Here is a 21,403-nt window from a genome sequence, read left to right on the forward strand (position 1 = left end):
AACCTATGGATCTTAAGTAATACAAGACTTAATCCTGTCTGGAGAATAAGGAAGGCAAGGAGGGCTTCTTGAAGGAGGTGACCTCTAAAATGAAACCTGGTAGGAGTTAGGCAGGTGCCGGTGGGAGGCGTGGAGAGTTCCAGGCAGGAGAGAGCATGACAAAGTGAAAGCTAAAAGAGGTTGTGATTATTAGATTAGATTGGAGACGGAGGATAGTGTTGAGAGGTCAGCTACAGATAGAAGTGGGGAGAGACCTCAAAAGGTTTTACATGGCATCCACCTTGGAGAAATCTCATAAAACTGGACATTAAGATTTACAAAGCAGATGGACACGTCCTCAAAGGACTCAAGTGTGTTCCAGACATTCCTGACTTATCCTCACGATGGCCCCAGTGACGTCCATCTGCAAAGTGCTTTGAGAAAATTCTGAGTGGCTTAGGGTACTTTGCGGCTATTAAGTGCCCATATAAATCCCAACTTATTGGCTCAAATGTTTGATTTCCTATTTTTCTTTCCATTTGCGTGTCACCTGTAATTAGAGTTCCAAAGTGCTTCATGTACCAAAGTGCTCAGAGTGATTTTTCTATTAAAACAGAAAGGAGAGAGGACTCATTGCTTCTGCACATTGCAAAGTGGAACAGGCAACTCTTTCCATCACGTGTCTGGGCAGTTGTGCTGAGATTAATGAAACTTACAATGATACCCCTCACTTTTTTCTTAAAGGACTGAATTTATCTTTCTCTCTCAAACTCTGTGTGTGTGTGGATGTGTGTACAATTGTGTGTCTACCTTTATTACTTGCAGGCTCATCAGCAGCACAAATATTTTTGTTTGTTTGTTTTCTTGAGATAGGGTCTCACCCAGGCTGTAACACAGTGGCATGATCACAGCTCACTGCAACCTTTATCTCCTGGGCTCAAGCGATTTTCCCACCTCAGCCTTCCAAGTGGCTGGGACTACAGGCATGTGCTACCATGGCTGGCTAATTTTTTTTTTTTCATAGAGACGAGGTCTTGCGACGTTGCCCAGGCTGGTCTTGAACTCCTGGGCTCAAGTGGTCCTCTTGCTTCGGCCTCCCAAAGTGCTGGGATTACAAGTGTGAGCCATTGTGCCAGGCTAAGCAGCACAGATATTGAGCATCACTATGTATGGACACAAATCTCAGAAACACCTTCTGTTCTCTCTGAGCTCCATCATTCATTCATCAATTGATTCATTCATTCCACCAAGCAAGAGTTACCGAGCACATTCTAGGAACCAGGCTGTGTGAAGGGGATGAGACCCTGATGAACAAGATAGGCACGGCCCCCAGCCTCAGGGAGCCTACCTTCTAATGGAGAGGACACACAAAACAAACAGATAATAAACAAAACCTCTTAGCTATTGAGGTACAGGTCCGTTTCAGTGATAGGGATAATCGTGTGTGGATGCATCACTTAGATGGAATGATGGGGGTGGTCACGTTCAAACTGAGAGCTGAAAGATGAAGAGACAACCTCACTGAGGAGTGAAGCAGGAAGAGTGTTTTAGGAAGAGGGAAGTAGGTTCAGAAGCCCCCAAGGTGAAAAAGAAGTTAGCTTTTCTCAGACTACTGGTAAGTTTGAATGGGAAGATATAAAACGCACACTGGAACCCTCACACAGTGCTGGTGGGGATGTAAAGTGGTGTATGGCAGGTCCTCAAGTGTTAAACCTGAATTCAAATGATTTAACTCAGCAATTCCACTCCTAATGATATACGCAGAAGAAATAAGAGGACTGTGCCTACACAAAACCTGAACAGGAATGTTTATAGAAGCATTATTCTATTTTGTTTAATAATTTTTTTAAAAGACAGAGTCTCACTGGGTCACCCAGGCTGGAGTGCAGTGGTGCCAACATAGCTCACCGCAGCCTTGACCTCCCATGCTCCAGAAAGCGATCCTCCCACTTCAGTCCCCCGAGTAGCTGTGAGGTGTGCACCGAGACTACAGGTGTGCACCACCACACCTGGCAAATTTTTGTATTTTTTGTAAAGATGGGGTTTTGATATGTTGCTCAGGCTGGTCTTGAACTCCTGAGCTCAAGCAATCCATCTACCTCAGCCTCCCAAAGTGCTGGGATTACAAGTATGAGCCACAGCACCTGGTCAGAAGCATTATTCTTAATGGCCAAAAGATGGAAGCACCTCAAGCGCCCATCAATATCTGTAAAATAGGGATTATTTTTTAAAAGATGAATTGAGAAACAAATTTTAGTCTATCCACACAATGGAATATTATTCAGCCATGAAAAAGAATGAAGTACTGATACATGCTGGAATGGGATGAACCTGGAAAAGATGATACTGAATGAAAGAAGCTAGACACAAAAGGTCCCAATCATATTGTATGATTCCATCTGTAGGAAATGTCCAGAATAGAGAAATCTACCGAGATAGAAAGCACAATGACGTTTGCCAAGGGAGGACTGGAGTTGACGGCTAAAGTGAGTAGGGTTTTAGGGTTTCTTTTGTGGGGTGAGGAGAGCATTCTAAAATTGTGGCAATGGTGATATATATCTATGCATACTCTAAAATACATTGAATTGTATGCTTTACATGGGTGAATGGTGCAGTATGTGTAATATATTTCAATAAAGCTGTTGCAAAATATGATCTTGTTTATTACTGCAAAAACAGTGGAGGTATCTTTAGGTGCTTTTTTTTTTGAGACAGGGTCTCGCTCTGTTGCCCAGGCTGGAGTGCAGTGGTGCAGTGGTGCAATCACAGTCACTGCAACCTCCGCCTCCCGGGTTCAAGCTATTCTCCTGCCTCAGCCTCCTGAGTAGCTGGGATTACAGGCGGGTGCCACCACACCTGGCTAATTTTTGTATTATTAGTAAAGACGGGGTTTCACCACATTGGCCAGGGTAGTCTTGAACTCCTGACCTTGTGATCTGCCCACCTTGGCCTCCCAAAGTGCTGGGATTACAGACATGAGCCACTGCGACTGGCCTTATGTGTTTTAAATAGGGAAATGTCCTGATCTGATTCATTTTTCCAAAAGCTCTCTGGCAGCTCTGTGATTCATTGGCAGGAGCGAGAATTGAGATGGGGAGACCAGTGGGGAGGTTCTGCAGTGGGCTAGGCTCCATGATGGTGCCTTGGATTTAGGGTTGTCAGATTTAGCAAAGAGAAATACAGGATGCCCAGTTAAATTTGAATTTCAGATAAGCAAAGAATATTTTTAGTATAATATATCCCAAATATTGCATAGGACAAAATTATTCTTTGCTTATCTAAAATTTAAATTTTACATGGGTATACTTACACTAAAATAATTCATTGTCTATCTGAAATTCCACTTTAACTGGGTATCTTGCATTTTACCTGGTGACCCTCCTTGGACAAGGATGGTGCTGGGGCAGATAGAGAGAAGAGACAGATTAAAGATACAGTTTTCTTTTCTTTTCCTTTCTTTTCTTCTTTCCTGTTTTCTTTCTCTCTCTCTTTTCTCTTTCTCTCTCTCTCTTTCTCTCTTTCTTTTTTCAGGGTTTTGCTCTGTCTCCCAGGCTGGAGTGCAGGGGTGCAATCTCAGCTCACTGTAGGCTTTACCTCCTAGGCTCAAGCAATTCTCTGGCTTCACCTCCCTAGTAGCTGGGGCTACAGGAATGCACCACCACACCCGGTTAATTTTTTTTTTAATTATTTTTTTTGAGAGACAAGGTTGCCTTATGTTGCCCAGGCTGGTCTCAAACTCCTAAGGCCTCTGCCTCCCAAATTGCTGGGATTATAAGAGTGAGCCACCTTGCTTGGCCTCAAGATATAGTTTGAAAGTAGAATTATCAGTACTTGAGCTGGGTGTGGTGGCTCTCGCCTGTAGTTTCAGCACTTTGGGAGCCTGACTAGGGCAGATCACCCGAGACCAGGAGTTTGAGACCAGCCTGACCAACATGGTGAAATCCTGTCTCTACTAAAACTACAAAAATTAGCTGTGCCTGGTGGTGGGCACCTGTAATCTCAGCTACTCGGGACGCTGAGGCAGGAGAATGGCTTCAACCGGGAAGGGGGAGGTTGCAATGAGCAGAGATTGCACCACTGCACCCCAGCCTGGGTGACAGAGCAAGATTCTATCTCAAAAAAAAAAAAAAAAAAAAAATTATCAGCACATGATACAAGAAGTGAGGGGGAGCAAGAACTCAAGTTCTTGGCTGAAGTATCAAGGTAGTGGCATCATGTGCTGAGATGGGAAAAACTTGGTTGGGTTGCAAAGAAATAAGATGAAAGGAATAATTTTGAATTTAATAATTTGAGAGGAATGATTTGGAATAAAGAAAATAATTTTGAGTCTGGGTGCGTTGGTTCACACCTGTAATCCCAGCACTTTGGGAGGCTGAGGCCAGTGGATGACGTAAGGTCAGGAGTTCAAGACCAGCCTGACCAATATGGTGAAACCCAGTCTCTACTAAAAATACAAAAATTAGCCAGGCATGGTGGCAGACACCTGTGGTCCCAGCTATTCAGGAAGCTGAGTCAGGAGAATTGCTTGAACTTAGGAGGTAGAGGTTGCAGTAAGCTGAGATCACTTTAAAAATACAAAAATTAGTGGGGTGTGGTGGCGGGCACCTGTAATCCCAGCTACTCGGGAGGCTGAGGTAGGAGAATTGCTTGAACCTGGGAGGTAGAGGTTGGAGTGAGCCATGATTGGGCCACTGCACTCCAGCCTGGGCGACAGAGCGAGACTCCATCTCAAAATAAAATAAAAAATAATTTTGAGGTTCTTTGTTACATAGGTGTCAGAGTTAAAGTCACACTAATGACAAGAGTATCTTTGCTTCATGTAAGCCCAGACGAGGCTGGCTTCGCAAGCTTGCCCTGGTGCCTAGACAGGCAAGGAAATTGGCTCTTGCTGTCTCAGGGTCTGAGCTGGAGTCTGGGCACTTATCCTGGGGATCCAAGCCATTGCCTCCTCCTTCAGCGCCAGCAGTAACTGAGCAAAGTGTCTCTCATGAGCATCAGGCTGCAAGTGAATTCTCAAGACAAAAAAATGGAGAGGTGAGAGAGAGAGAGAGAGAGAGAGAGAGAGAGAGAGAGAGAGAGAGAGAGAGAGAGAGAGAGAGACCCAAGAATGGAATGCAATGTTTTCTCTGGGGGAGGGTAACACTTTCAGAGGGAGAGGCTTTGGATCCAGACTGGAGAGATGAAAAAGAAAAAGCTTTAATAAAAGCAAGAGGGGATTGAGGAGAGAGAAAGAGGTGGGAAGGGAGTTGGGTCCATATGGGACAAGCTTTGAATGACTAAGTCTGAAGTGGCAGCTGACACTGAATCCCGTCTGTGCAGCATTTTTAAAAAACGGAATTATTGATGGGAAAGTTCTCAAGAACAAGGAAATTTTTTTAAAAAATTTTATTTTGCTACAGATCGTTTTTCTTTTATTTCAAGCCCAGTTTTTTTAAAAAAATTGTTTACAGAATTTTATATTTTGCTAATATGAAATTATAAAATAGCAACAGGGCAATAGTATCTACAGCAAGGGAGGCCTTGGGCGAGGCTGACATTCAGAATGGCCACTCACACCATCCCAACGCTTTGCTCATGTTTCTAAGCAACATACTTTAAAACCGTCACTATTTCTTATTTTCATTTTCATATTAATTTCCTGGTGTTCGCACATTAGTGATCCCAAATGAGGTGTGATTCTTCCATCTCTACTTACAAGAGGGAAGGAAGTAGTAATGTAAGTTGAAAGGAGTTTTGACTCAACTCATGTCTTGTTCAGGAATAAACTACTGTTTGCTTGTTTGCTATTTTTTTATTTTTGAGATGGAATCTCGCTCTGTTGCCCAGGCTGGAGTGCAATGGCTCAATCTCGGCTCACTGCAACCTCCGTCTCCTGGGTTCAAGCAATTCTCCTGCCTCAGCAGGAGGAAACTCCAACTCAAAAAAAAAAAAAAATTGGCTTTGTGCTCTACATGGACATCCATTCTCCAGTTTGTTACAGTCTGTGGCTGGCTCAGCTGTCCCACTTTTGTTTCTTGGGGTCATCTGTATGTGCTGATGAGCACTGAATGTGACCCCTCAAAAAAATCCAGGTCCTAATCTGTGGCACCTGTTACCTTAAATGACAAAAGATTTTTGTAAATGTTAGCCAGGTGTGGTGGCTCATGCCTCTAATCCCAGCACTTTGAGAGACTGAGGCAGGGGATCACTTGAGGCCAAGAGTTTGAGACCAGCCTGGCCAACATGGTGAAACCCTGTCTCTACTAAAAATATAAAACAATCAGTTGGGTATAGTGGTGTGCACCTGTAATCCCATTTACAGGTATGAAAATTGCTGGAACCAGGGTGTCAGATATTGCAGTGACCTGGAATCATGTCACTGCACTCCAGAGTGAGACCGTCTAATTTTTTTTTTTTAAAGTTTTTTTGCCAATGTCACTAAATTAAGGATCTTGAGATGGGGAGGTTATCCTGGATTGCCAGGTGGGCCCTTTGTAATCACAAGCATCATTCTAAGAGGGAGGCAGGCTGGGCATGGTGGCTCATGCCTGTAATCCCAGCAACTGAGCAGGCTGAGGTGGGAGGATTGCTTGAGGCCAGGAGTCCGAAACCAGCCTGGGCAACACAGCAAGACCCTATCTCTTAAAAAAATTTTTTTTAAACAGCCTGGGCAACATAGCAAAACCCTATCTCTACAAAAAAATTTTAAAAATTAGTAAGGCATGGTGGCACGCACCTGTAGTCCCAGCTACTCAGGTAGCCGATGCAGGAGGATCACTTGAACCCGGGAGTTCGAGGCTGCAGTGAGACATGATCATACCGCTCTTCAGCCTGGGTGACAGGTGGAGGCCCTGTTTCAAAACAAAACAAGGAGGCAGAGGGAGATTTGCACACAGAGACAGAAAGCAACATGACCACTGAAGCAAGATGTTTCACTGCTAGCTTTGAAGAGGGAGGAAGAGGCAACAAGCCAAGGAGTGCAAGGACTGTGAAGCCCAAATCAGGAAAAGGCAAGACAACAGATACTCCCTTGGAGACTCAGAAGGGAGCATTCTGCCAACACCTTAATTTCAGCCCAGTGAAATGGATTTTGGACTTCTCCCCTCTAGAGCTGTTAGAGAATAATTGTGTGTTGTTTTAAGCCACTTATTTTGTGACAGCAGCAAGGGGAGACTGAGACACGCTTTCTTACCTTGTACGTGAGAACAAATTCATCTCTGCTCTTGTCTCCCCCACCCTCACCACCTTTTTGAAATCTACTGAAGTACAGGAATTCTTGCACCTCTGTAGTCCTGTGTGTGACTGGTCTGAGGAAGGTAAGTAAGGTAAGAGGTACTTGGGGGAAGGATGATGACCATGTCTCTGCTGCCTTTCTGGGGCTCCAGTAGAAGCTGAGCTGGGGTTCCTAAGGGAACATATCACCTTATCAACAGTGAGCAGAGAAGACCCAGGTAGCACAGTGGAAGCTGAGCTGGGGGTCCTAGGGAAACACATCACATATATGAACAATGAGCAGAGAAGACCCAGGTAGCATAGAAGACAATAAGGCTGAATTCCTAGAATCTTCTCCCACGATAGCTTTGCTGATGCTATCTACAAAGTGGATAGTGGCCTAACATCCCTTCTCCCTCCTGTTTTTGGGGAACTCTGCCTCTTGTAGTTTATGTGGTCCTGGAAATCCAGCACATTGTAAACCCCTCCCCACTCAATCGAGAACTGGGAATGTGACTCCCTTAAGCCAGTCAGATGGTCCTCCAGGAGAGTGATTCTTAAACTGGGTTATGTATCAGAATCACAAGGAAGGATTGTTAAAAACACACATTGCTGGGGTTGGACCCCTAGTGTTTCCAATTTAGTGGTCTCGGCTGAGAATTTGCATTTCAAACAAACTCTCAGATATTGCTGGTTCAGGGGCCACACTCTGAGAACCTCTGCTCTGGGAATTTGAACCCTAGGAAATAGAAGATAAGCAGCGATCGGATCCTGCAGAGATGGTTCAGGAGTTCCTGTGATGAAATCCCTGAATCTGATCTGGTTATTGGTATTCATTCCAAGGGTCTGGTTATTCTTCTTTTTGTTTAACTTAGTGAGCCAACCTCTGAGTTCGATTCCTTTTTCCTTAAGGTAGCAAGAATTGGCGTCTGTTGCTTGCAAACAAAGAATTTAACAGATTGAGGTTGCAAAATATACCCTCAATGTGGAAAAAGGTGGGGTCCCGTGGAATACTGGATTTATAGAGCACAGGTTAGATGCAATCTCTGTCTGCCAAGACTGTATTAATATGGATCATAGACATCATTTATTCAATGCCTACATGAGGTTTTATGGATGCTAAGAGTTTTATAGGCATTTTATCAGCCTTACAGTTATACTGAAAGAAAGATATTTTTATCTTCACTTTTCACTTGAGGAAATGGAGGTCCAGGAATTTACTACTGGAAAGATATAAAATCAACATAAATATCATCAAGGAGTGGTAAGCAATACTGAAGAAAAGACAATATTTTCCTTCCTCTTAGCATGCTTCTCTTTCTGGTTTCCATTTTCTCTGGGTGACTAATGGCCCCGTTAGCCTGTCTGCACTGCCCATGTAAAAATTCTTTTAAAGGGGCAGCAGGAAACATTGATCTTGACCAGCATAATTGGGTGTTTAGAATTTTCCAGTTTGAGGCCAGGATTGGGGGCTTATGCCTGTAATCCCCTGAGGTGGGAGGATTGCTTGAGGCCAGGAGTTCAAGACCAGCCTGGGCAACATAGCAAGACTTTATCTCTATGAAAAACTTAAAAATTAGCCTGAGATAGTGGCATTCTTCTATCTCCCAAGTGTAGTCCCAGCTACTTGGGAGGCTGCGGCAGGAGGATCACTTGAGCTCAGGAGTTCGAGGCTGCAGTGAGCTATGATCCTGCCACTGCACTCCAGCCTGGGTGACAGAGCGAGACTCATCTTATTTATTTATTTTTTAAATTCCAGTTTGCTTGCTTCCTTTCTTTTCTTTTCCAGACAGAGTCTCACTCTGTCACCCAGGCTGGAGTGCAGTGGCGTGATCTCGACTCACTGCAACTTCCACCTCCCAGCTTCAAGCGATTCTCCTGCCTCAGCCTCCCAAGTAGCTGAGATTATAGGAACCCACCACCATGCCAGGCTAGTTTTTTGTATTTAGTAGAGATGGGGTTTCTCCATGTTGACTAGGCTGGTCTTCAACTCCTGACCTCAGGTGATCCACCCACCTTGACCTCCCAAAGTGCTGGAATTACAGGCGTGAGCCACTGTGCTTGGCCCCAGTTTGCTTTCTGTTTTAAGTGTTAGATGGTCCATAAAATCTGAAGATTTCCGAAGAGAAGATATCAGAAACGTGATATTTGGCTTTTGACTTGCAAGTAGATAATCAAAGCAAGTTTGCCTGACCTTGGATTTCACATGGAAGGCACACAGGGTGAATGAGATGTGAGCAGAACAGGAACAATTAGCTCATTGTTTTTATACAAATAATACTTATCGACAGCAGCCATTGACGAGCAGCAGCCAGAGCTCTGTGGTCTCCCATGTCTGTGGATCCCAATGAGGGTCACAAGATGAGGACCAAGAATGTGAGGAAACCCAGGCACGGCTGCTGCTGCCACTGCAGGCACCCACCAAGCACAGAAAGTTCGTGTGGACATGATGTGAGAGGTGTGTGGCTTTACTCCATGTAAGTGATGCACCTTGGAATTGTTCAAGGTCTCTGAGAAAAAGTGGACTCTCAAGTTCATCAAGAGGGCAGGTACACATGTCTGCACCAAGAGGAAGTGAGAGGAGCTGAGCAATGTCTTCACCTCCAGGAAGTGAGTGGTACCAAGAAGGACTGAAACTCTTTCCCCTTCTGTGTATAAGAAAACCTTTACAGGCCGGGTGTGGTGACTCACGCCTGTAATCCCAGCACTTTGTGGGGCCAAGGTGGGTGGATCACGAGGTCAAGAGATGGAGACCCTCCTGGCCAACACGGTGAAACCCCATCCCTACTAAAAATACAAAAATTAGCCAGGCATGGTGGTGCACGCCTGTAGTCTCAGCTACTTGGGAGGCTGACGCAGGAGAATCGCTTGAACCTGGGAGGTGGAGGTTGCAGTGAGCCGAGATCACGCCTCTGCCCTCCAGCCTGGTGACAGAGTGAGACTCAGTCTCAAAAAGAAAAAGAAAATCTTTACAGAAAAAAAGGGAATGCTTATTTGTATTGGATGCCTGTGTTCCATCGTGCATCACTTGATCGTCTTTTGCCTTAGTCATCGCTATAGCAACTGGCTTTGCGCACGTGTAACCTGACAGTGCTTCCTGTTAGTTGCACTGGGGACCTCCTGCTTTTTATCCTAGAGCATCTCTGCTGCCTTGGTATGGAACATCCATGAGAATCCATTTACTTATACCCAATCTAGAAGTGGGAGGTTGTTAAGACTCCTGGTCTGGCCTTTTTCCAGTAGGGGATGAGTCACTGGATAAATGCTTCCCTCTTCCGGCTCTTATTTCTTGTAAGGACCATTCTGAGCTGTGTTCTAAGTCTCCTTAGAAGGTGCTAGTGGGAGGAGCCTAAATTGCTACAGTCGGACCAACTCAAAGATGCTCTTTTCTTTTTTTTGAGATGGAGTCTTGCTGTGTCACCCAGGCTGGAGTGCAGTGGCGCGATCTCGGCTCACTGCAAACTCCGCCTCCCAGGCTCAAGCAATTTTCCTACCTCAGCCTCTCAAGTAGCTGGGATTACAGGCGTCTGCCACCACATCCCACTAATTTTATAGTTTTAGTAGAAATGGGGTTTCACCATGTTGGGCAGGCTGGTCTTGAACTCCTGACCTGAAGTGATCCGCCTACCTCAGCCTCCCAAAGTGCTAGAATTACAGGCGGCAGCCACCATGCCCGGCTCAAAAATGCTCTTTCAATTAACTGTCCGTTCTTCCCTGTCTCATTCTTCTTAGTCTCCCAGGCCTCTTTTCTGGAATCAGTGCTCTAAATAAACTAGCTGCCTACAAACCCAGGGCTCAGGCTTGCTTACTGTGGGAACCCGGGCTAGGACAACATTCACTGTAGAAAATTAGACTATACGGTTGGGCATGGTGGTTCACACCTGTAATTCCAGGATTTTAGGAGGCTGAGGTAGGCAGATTGCTTGAGCCCAGGAGTTTGAGACCAGCCTGGACACCATGGCAAAACCCTCTCTACTTAATAAAGAAATAAATAAGTTGGGTGTGGTAGCACATGCTGTAGTCCCAGCTACTCAGGAGGCTGAGGCAGGAGGATTGATTGAATCTGGAAAGTGGAGGTTGCAGTAAGCTGAGGCAGCACTTCAGCCTGGGTGATAGCATGAGACCCCATCTCAAAAGAAAGGAAGAGAAAAGAAAGGAAAAGAAAATTAGAATATGGAGATAAAGAAAAAGAATATGAAAATCACCCATAATCTTGCCTTCTCTAGAAATTTCTTCCATGCAAGTTTGGGTGTATATTCTTCCTTTTAGAATGCACATACACACTTCAAAAAAAAAAAAAAAAGATGCAACACAGTTACAATGTATATATGGTTATATAGCCTGACTTTTTTCACTTGCTATATTGTGAAATTCTCTTCATGTGATAAAATTTTCTTCTCCAATGTCACATTTAATAGCTTTACAGTAGTTCATTTATTCATCCATCATTTACTGAGCAGCTACTATGTCCCAGGCACTGTTTGGGGTGCTGAAAACATAGTAGTGAATAAAATAGATCAGGCCTCTATTCTCATGGAGCTAGCATTCTAGATAGGGTCTGTTTCTTTTTATTTTTTTTCTCCCTCTCTCCTTCTTTATTTTTCTTTTTCTTTCTCTCTTTCCTTCCTTCCTTTTCTCCCTCTTTCCCCTCCCTCCCCCCCTCCTTCCTTCCTTCCCTCTCTCTCTTGTCTTTCTTTCTTGCTTGCTTTTCCATTTCCATTTCCGTTTCTGTTTCCTTTTCCTTTTCCTTTTTTTTTTTTTTTGAGATAGAGTCTCACTCTGTCACCCAGGCTGGAATGCAGTGGCACAATCTTAGCTTACTGCAACCTCTGCCTCCCAGGTTCCAGCAATTTTCTTGCCTCAGCCTCCTGAGTAGCTGGGTTTACAGGTGTGCACCACCATGGCCAGCTAATTTTTGTATTTTTAGTAGAGACAGGGTTTCATCATGTTGGCCAAGATGGTCTCGATCTCTTGATCTCATGATCTGCCGTCCTCGGCCTCCCAAAGTGTTGGGATTACATGGACTTTGGGGATGGGAGGGGGAAGCGAGGGGAGGAATACATATATATGTATGTGTGTGTATGTGTGTGTGTGTGTGTGTGTATAGTCACATAAAAATAAAGTCATTCTTATGCCTTTGCATCCTCCTAGCTTAGCTCCCACTTATGAGTGAGAACACATGATGATTGGTTTTCCATTCCTTAGTTACTTCACTTAGAGTAATAGTCTCCAGTCCCATCCAGGTTGCTACGAATGCAATTAATTCATTTTTTATGGCTGAGTAGTATTCTATCTTATGTATATACCACAATTTCTTTTCCCACCTGTTGATTCTTTTTTAGATTTTAATTGAAATAACATCTTAGAGAGATTTTCACTATCAATCCTTACTCCTGCCCCTTGCCTTACCTTATTTTTTTTCTTCCTAATACTTATCACTGATTCAAATGTTCACATTTATTTGTTTAAAGTCTCCCTTCCCACTTAAATGACGTCAGGGTTTTTTGTTTTGTTTAAATGCTGAATTCTTGGGACCTGGCATATAGTAGTCGCTCAATGCATGTTTGTTGAATGAAGGAACAATGCTTGGCGCGAAGTCAGAGCTTAGCATAAGTGATAGGCAGGAGAGCTGATGGGGTGAAGAGCAGGTGCGTAGACGTCCGCCTCGGGCGCCACAAGTCACTAGCCTGACCAAGTGCGCACAGGGGCAGCCCGGGGGGCGTGGCGGGGGCGTGGCCGCCCACCCGGAACCCTAGAGCGACGGCGGCGGCGGTTTCCGGCCGTAGCGGACACTTCCCGTGGAGGGACTGTCCCGTGGCACCCAGTGGAGCCGAAGAGAACGCGGAGCGGCGACGATGGACGAATGCAGCTTAGAGGAGTTCCGTCGGCGCTGGCAGGAGGAGCTGGCGCAGGCCCAGGCGCCTAGGAAGTGGCGGCGGTCTGATGCTGCCGAGAGGCGGGCGCGACGGCCGGAGGTGGCCCCCGGGCGCAGCGAACAGGCCTTGGGAGACCCGGCGCTGGCCCAGGGTCTCCTGGAGGGCGCAGGGAGGCCTCCGGCGGCGCGGGCGACTCGGGCCGAGGCGCAGGACGTGGCGAGGCGCAGGACGTGGCGAGCCGGTCCGGTTTTCCTCGGGCCCGCGAGGGCGCCGGGGGCGGGGAGCAGCTGGTGGACCAGCTAATCCGCGACCTGGTGAGTGGCAGTCGCCTCTGGCCGAGGCCCGCGCCCGCCCCTGCCCTCAGGACAAACCCCTGCAGTGATTTGGAGAGTAACTGTGTGCCTCTAGTTGCCCGAGAAAATGAGTAGATGCACAAACACCGATGTTTGTGCGTGCATGGGGTCTTGCTGGAAGCAGCGCTTCTCAGTCGGGGCGATTTTGTTCCCCCAGATTTGGCAGTGTCTGCAGAGATTTTTGGGTATCTCATCGGGGTGTGTATGTGTGCATGTTACTCGGCATCTAGTGGGTAGAGGCCAGAGATGCTCGTGAACATCCTACAGTGCACAACAGGACAGCACGCACAAAAAATTATCTAGGCCAAAATGTCAGCGAGTGTGTGTGGGGTTGAGAAATCTTGCTCTTGAAAGCTACCTAAACTTTGAACAAAGGTTGCTTTTGAAAAGGAGGACCCAGGTAATGAACAGGAAGGAATTTTAACTTTTTTTTGCATACTGTTTGCACTAATTTTTGTAACCGTGCACGTATTTAAAAAGATTCAGGAAAAAAAGGAGAGGGGGAAGAACTCTTGGGCACTTTCATTAGGATTTCTTATCTTTTTGTGGGGCGTAGATCCTTTGGAGAATCTGGAGGAAACTGGGGACCCTCTGTCCGTTAAAAATCTGGGAAAAGCCAGATCATCTGATATGCATCTGTGGCTCCCAGGTTAAGAGGACAAGGCAGCAGGTTTTAATGGTTTGATTTAAATTAGGCTCAAAGAAAGGCTTTACAGCTTTCTAATTGGGAACAATTCTCCCCTCTCCCTCTCCCACCTCTCCCTGTCTCCTTCCCTCCTCTCCCTCCATCTCTCTCTCTCTTTTTTTTTTTGAGAAAGGGTTTTGCTCTGTTCTCTCTCTCTCTCTCTTCCTTTTTCTTTTCTCTCTCTTTCTTTCTTTTCTTTCTTTTTTTTTGAGACAGGGTCTTGCTGTGTTGCCCAGGTTAGAGTGCAGTGTTGCCCTCTCAGCTCACTGCAGCTTCAAACTGTCTGGCTCAAGCCATCCTCCTGCCTCAGTATCCTGAGTAGCTGGGACTACACGCAGGCGTCACCACACTCAGATAATTTTTTAAATTTTTTGGTAGCGACAAGGTCTCCCGGTGTTGTCCAGTCTGGTTTCAAACTCCTGGGCTCACGTGATCCTCTCAATTGAGAATAATTCTTTAAGTAGCAAGCTGTTTCAATAATGGCCTATTATTTTATGTAATATGTAGTTTACTCAAATGACATTAATAGCTACTGTTTGAGTTTTTACCAAGTGTTTGGTCCTATGCTTTGCCTAAATTCGAATACAACAATCCTGTGAGGTAGGTTTGAACTCTTCTTTTACAGATGAAGAAACTCAGAGATTCTCTGTAACTTGCCCAGGGTTATCTCACTGATAGATTCTGGGGATCCAGGTCTTTTCAACTCCAGATTTCACCAAGTTAAACTTGAGTTGGCATAAGAATCATGGGAGGCTTTGTTAAAATATAGGTTCTGGGCCTTCCCCAGACCTGCTAACTCCATCACCAGGGAAGGGGCCCTGAAATCTGATGACTGACTTGATCAGGCAAGTTGAAGACATTATGCTCTATAGCTTCCAGGTCCTGATTCTCAAGGCTTTCCAGTTGTAACCCTTAGAGGTATAGGCATTGATACCAAAAATTGTAAAGAAGTAAATCAAGTACAGTTGACCCTTGAACAGTGTGGGGGTTAGGGGCACTGACCTTGCAGTCAAAAATCTGCGTATAATTTTTGACTCTCCCAAAACTTAACCATGAATAGCCTACTGTTGACCAGAAGCCTTACTGATAACAGTCCATTAATGCGTATTGTGTATCTTATGTGTGTTATATACCGTAGCCTTACAATAAAGTAAGCTAGAGGAGAAAGTGTCCTTAAGACAATTATAAGAGAAAATGTGTTTACTATTTATTAAGTGGAAATGGCTCATCACAAAGGCCTTCATTCTCATTGCCTTCACACTGGGTAGGTGGCGGCGGTGGTTGCTGCTGCGAAGGAGGGATTGTCTTGCTGTTTTAGTGGTGGCAGAGGCACATTTGATGTAACGTGTATGGAAAACACCTGCATATAAGTGGACGGACCCATGTGGTTCAAACCCATGGTGTTCAAGGGTCTGCTTTATTCTAAAAACAGAAGGAGCCTGTGTACTGCAGGATCTAGAGGGCACATCCAAATCTGTTTCATGTTGCTGGGAAAGGCCTGCCGTGTCTTCTGGGAATTTATGTCCCTGGTCTTCTCTGCCCCCTTCAGAATCACCACATTAGGTACTACCAGGCTTTACTATGAGTAGCATACAACCTTTGGGGCACCTCTAATTTTAAAGAGGACTTTGTAGGCCAGGTGTGGTGGTACACACCTGTAATCCCAGCACTTTAGAGGCTGAGGCAGGAGGATCGCTTGAACCCAGGAATTCAAGACCAGCCTGGGCAACATAGTGAAACCCCGTCTCTACAAAAAAAATTTTTTTTTTTTAATTGAGACAGAGTTTCACCGTTGTTACCCAGGCCGGAGTGCAATGGCGCGATCTCGGCTCACCGCAACCTCTGCCTCCTGGGTTCAGGCAATTCTCCTGCCTCAGCCTCCTGAGTAGCCGGGATTACAGGCATGCGCCACCATGCCCAGCTAATTTTTTGTATTTTGAGTAGAGACGGGGTTTCACCATGTTGACCAGGATTGTCTTGATCTCTTGACCTCGTGATCCACCTGCCTCGGCCTCCCAAAGTGCTGGGATTACAGGCGTGAGCCACTGCGCCCGGCCCAAAAATTTTTAAAAATAAGCTAGATGTGGTGGTGCACCCCTTTAGTTTTAGCTACTTGGGAGGTTGAGGTGGGAGGATCACTTGAGCCCAGGAAGTTGAGGGTGCAGTGAGCCATGATTGTACCACTGTAATTCAGCCTGAGTGACAGAGCAAGATCCTGTCAAAAATAGGCAAAAAGCAGACTGTGTGGCTGGGCAGGGTGGCTCATGCCTGTAATCCTAGCACTTTGGGAGGCCGAGGTAGGTGGATCTCTTGAGCTCAGGAACTCCAGACCAACCTGGACAACATGGAGAAACCCCATCTGTACAGACATTGGCCAGGCATCGTGGCATGCTCCTGTAGTCCTAGCTACTTGGGAGGCTGACATGGGAGGATTGATTGAGCATGGGAGGTCAAGACTGCAGTGAGCCAGAATCGCACTACTGCACTCCAGCCGAGTGAAACCCTGTCTCAAAACAAAAACAAACAAGACTTTGCAATCATCAGTAACACTGCTATAAATAAAGTGATAATTCATTGTGTGTGTACTTACTGTCTCCTTGGTACTGTCTTAAGGGTTTAGAGACATTATAGTTTTCATTTCTCCCAACAACTCTTTCAAGTGATTATTTTCAACAGATTTGTAGATAAGCATTAGGAAAGTAACTGATTTTTGGATAATAAACCTGCCCCTTATCTCCAGTCTGTTAAATGATGACAGGGCTTATGGAAAAGGCTTGGATCTCTGTGTCAGTGGTTGCAAGCCCAGAGCCCATAGGGCTAAGGCAGGTGATGCATGTGAGTGAGGCAGGCTGGGAGTTGCACAGTAGGTCCTTTGTCCCAGCTCATGAGGTGTTTTTATGTGTTCTGGTCATAGTTTTATAATGATTTGTTTCATAGTGGTGACTGTTCTTTTTGTCACATTAAACATGTCTGATATTGTAGAAATTGTCTTGAAACATGGCCAACTTGGTCTTGTTTTCCCACTTTTAAAGTTTTTAAGCTCAAACTATGTCTTGACACATATAAGTCCTAAATGCACAGCTTGATTTTTTTTTTTTTTTTTTTGAGTCTTGCTCTGTTGCCCAGGCTGGAGTGCAGTGGTGCAATCTTGGCTCACTGCAACTTCTGCCTCCCAAGTTCAAGAAATTATCCTGCCTCAGCCTCCTGAGTAGCTGGGATTACAGGTGCACACCACTATGCCCAGCTAATTTTTGTATTTTTAGTAGAGACAGGGTTTCACCATGTCAGTCAGGCTGGTCTCTAACTCCTGACTTTGTGATCTGCCTGCCTCAGCCTCCCAGAGTGCTGGGATTACAGGCGTGAGCCACCGTGTCTGACTCCTTGATGAATTTTCAAGTGTACACATCCATGTAAGCAGCAGCCTGGTCACAGGACAGCATTATCAGCATGTCAGAACCACATCCCCCACCCTGAGTTCCCTTCCACCCAGGGGTAACCACTCACCTGTCATTTTTTTTTTTTTTTTTTTTTTTTTTGAGACAGGGTTGCTCTGTCACCTAGGCTGGAGTGCTCTGGTACAATCTTGGCTCACTGCAACTCTACCTCCTGGGTTCAAGTGATTCTTGTGCCTCAGCCTCCCAAGTAGCTGTGACTACAGGCATGCATCGCCATGGCCAGCTAATTTTTGTATTTTTTTTTTATTGCATTTTAGGTTTTGGGGTACATGTGAAGAACATGCAAGATAGTTGCATAGGTACACACGTGGCAGTGTGATTTGCTGCCTTCCTCCCCTTCACCTATATCTGGCATTTCTCCCCATGCTCTCTCCCTAACTCCCCCCACTGCTGTCCCTCCCCTATTCCCCCCAACAGACCCCAGTGTGTAGTGCTCCCCTCCCTGTGTCCATGTGTTCTCATTGTTCATCACCCACCTATGAGTGAGAACATGCAGTATTTCATTTTCTGTTCTTGTGTCAGTTTGCTGAGAATGATGTTCTCCAGGTTCATCCATGTCCCTGCCAAGGACATGAACTCATCGTTTTTGATGGCTGCATAATAGTCCATGGTGTATATGTGCCACATTTTCCCAGTCCAGTCTATCGTATTTTTAGTAGAGACTGGGTTTCACTGTGTTGGCCAGCCTGGTCTCGAACTCCTGGCTTCATGTCATCTGCCTGCTTTGGCCTCCCAAAGTGCTGGGACTAAAGGTGAGCCTCCGTGGCTGGCCTTACCTGACTTCTAACACGACATTTAGTTTGTTTTTGAACATATATTAAGTGGAGTCATACAGCGTATACTCATGTGTCTGAGTTCTTGTGAATGGCATTATCTGTGAGCTTGATCTCTATGAATATGCCATATTTTATCTGTTGTTGATGGGAATTGCTGCTAGTTTGTTGATAGCCGGCTTGGGACTCTCAGAAATGATGCCAACAGGGTACAGTGGCTCACACCTGTAATCCCAGCACTTTGGGAGGCAGAGCCAGGCAGATCACAAGGTCGGGAGTTCAAGACCAGCCTGGCCAATGTGGTGAAACTGTCTCTACTAGAAATAGAGAAAAAATTAGCCGGGTCTGGTGGCGGGCACCTGTTGTTTCAGCTGCTTGGGAGGCTGAGGCAGGAGAATCGCTTGAACCTGGGAGGTGGAGGTCGCAGTGAGCCGATATCGTGCCACTGCACTCCAGCCTGGGCAACAGAGCGAGAATCTGTCTCCAAAAAAAAAGAAAGAAATGATGCCAACATAAATGTTTTGTACATCTTTTGGAAAATGTATCCACATTTTTCCTGAGTATTCACTTGGGAGTGGAATTGGTAGGTTATAAGGTATGCATAGATTAGCCTTGGTAGATACAGTTTTCCAAAGTGGTTGTACTGGTTTTCTCACATTTGGTAGTAACTCATGTATGTGCAATGTAGTATTTCACTTTCTTCTTTACCATAATGAGATGACATGACAGCAGAACTTGACCACAGCATGAGCGAGATGATAAAGACACATTGGGAAATACATGCTGTGGCTGAGGTCAGGGTAGTAGCCACTGGCCCCATTAGCTGGTTATTGCCCTGTAGGAATGTGGTCCTAGTGTTGTAAGGTCTTTAGATTTTTAAAAAATTGGCAATATGTGTTTTTGTGTGGACTCTCAGTTTTTTCTGCATGAGAAAACCATCCAAGCTGGGCATGGTGGCACACACTTGTACTCCCAGCTGCTGGGGGAACTGAGGCAGGAGGATTGCTTGAGCCCAAGAGTTTGAGACCAGACTGGGCAACATAGATTCTGTCTCACTTAAAAACCACCATCCAAAACTTTGGCTTCAAACAACCACTATTTAGCTCACCATTTTGTAGGCTGGCAGCTTGGGCTGGGCATGGTTGAGCTCACTCCTGTGTCTGAGGTTAGCTGCAGTCACCCAGGCTGGTCTGCTTTTGGGGTTGACAAATTGGCTCTGTGTGTGTGTGTGTGTGTGTGTGTGTGTGTGTGTGTGAGAGAGAGAGAGAGAGAGAAGAGGCGGGGGGGGGAGGGGAGGGGGAGATGGAGAGGGAAGGAGAGACAGGTGTGTCTCTGGGTTATGAGTCATCATATAGCAGCTTAGCCCCAAGTGGGCTTTCTCAGAGTTACGAGAGAATCGAGGGCAAGCCCCAATGGCCAGATGCAGTGGTGCTTTTGAAGTCTGCGTAGGTCGTGTTTGTACTGTCATGTGGCCAAGTCCAGAGTCAGTGTGGATTTACCCAAGTGCTTGCTTACAGAGAGACATGAACAGATTTGGGGCCATCACTGTCAATCTGCCTCACAAACTCTTCCCATTTTTAATTTTTGGTAACTAAAAGAATTAACAAAATTTTAGGTGCTAACACTGCAGGTTAAACAAAACCTGCCTGTGGGCTAGATCTGCCTTGGGTAACCATATTATTGTCTTTGCCTTGTGCCTTCCCAAGAATCCTTTCTTCATCCACGGGTGGCTCCTGAAAGGAAGAGTTCATTCCATTTGGGACTCTCCAGAATCTCTAACAGAAGCTGATCCAGTTGACATGAATGGGAAATAAAATCCGGTATCACCTTCTTACACTTTCTCTCTGCCCTGGTTTCTTCTCAACCTTTGGCACACTTTCATTAGTGCACCCTGTTGTATTTCTGGTGCAGTCTCCTTCACTTGAGAGTCTTCAGTGTCTATCACTAGAGTGAAAACAACTAGTAAGTTAGCAGTCAAGAGTGAAGTTGCCTTTGGATAGGTAGGTGAGCAGTGCTGCCTTCGAGTGTCATCTGGCTGGGTATAGGCCAGAACCTCTGATGGGCAAGCAAAGCTGACATGAAAACATAGGACTTGGCCGGGCGCGGTAGTTCACGCCTGTAATTGCAGCACTTCGGAAGGCCAAGGAGAGTGGATCATGAGGTCAGGAGATCAAGACCATCCTGGCCAACATGGTGAAACCCTGTCTCTACTAAAATACAAAAAACTAGCTTGGCGTGGTGGTGCGCACCTGTAGTCCCAGCTACTCGGAGGCTGAGGCAGGAGAATTGCTTGAACCTGGGAGGCAGAGGTTGCAGTGAGCCAAGATCACACCACTGCACTCCAGCCTGGTGACAGAGCGAGACTCTGTCTCAAAAAAAAAAAGGAAAATGCGGGATTCCTCCCAAGCCTCATCTTTTATGAAGCTTTTAATAATAGTGCTTAGCATCCATTTCTTTTTAGGTGATGAGTTGGGAATACCTAAATTGGCACTTGATAGTGTTTTTAGTGTAAGTAAACTAACGAAAGAAACAACACATACCTGGTCAGAATTTGAGAGGCAGTCAGCACTTTCTCTGCTGTTGTCTTCCCTTCTCTTTCCATAAACCCAGGCTTCTTGGAGATAATGGATATACCTGAGTACAACTGCAAGTGTGCTGCTTTCTTCAGTGGAGTGGTTGTGATACCCACTTGCTTGGGCCCCATTTTTATTTAGGTGGTGTATCAGGACTCTGGGCTGTAAGCAACAAGCACCCAACTCAGACTGGCTTAAAAAACCCAAACTGACTTTACGCAAACTGGAATCTGTTGATTACTGTAACTCAGAATTCCACGTGGTAGTGTTTGTTTGGGTGCTTATCTAAGGTAAGTAGGAGTTGCCTTCTCTTAATCCTGTTTTCCTTTTGTTGGCTTTATTCACAGACAGGCTCTCCTCTTGGGGAAAAGCGGCTACCAGCCACTCTAGTCTTACATTCTATCTGCCTAGCAACTCGGGAAAGAGCAACAAGTCATGAACCTAAATTCCCATTGGTGCAAACTGGGTCATGGTTCCACCTTTGAGCCAATCACTGATTCAAATTGACCAGACTTGTA

At 45.6% G+C, this 21,403-nt stretch overlaps 1 protein-coding gene across 1 annotated transcript in view; it reads left to right on the forward strand.

Annotated features, from left to right (window-relative positions):
- Positions 1-12,968: 12,968 nt before the first annotated feature.
- The window catches only part of FBXW8 (F-box and WD repeat domain containing 8), a 128,477-nt gene continuing 120,042 nt past the window's right edge, over positions 12,969-21,403 (forward strand). Inside the window, 2 exon segments of the mRNA XM_035257753.3 lie at positions 12,969-13,247; positions 13,250-13,360. Of these exon segments, the coding sequence (XP_035113644.2) occupies positions 13,026-13,247; positions 13,250-13,360 (333 nt within the window). The 5' untranslated portion in view covers positions 12,969-13,025.

Source organism: Callithrix jacchus, chromosome 9 (genome assembly GCF_049354715.1).
Source record: "Callithrix jacchus isolate 240 chromosome 9, calJac240_pri, whole genome shotgun sequence".
NCBI classification, from domain to species: Eukaryota; Metazoa; Chordata; class Mammalia; order Primates; family Cebidae; genus Callithrix; species Callithrix jacchus.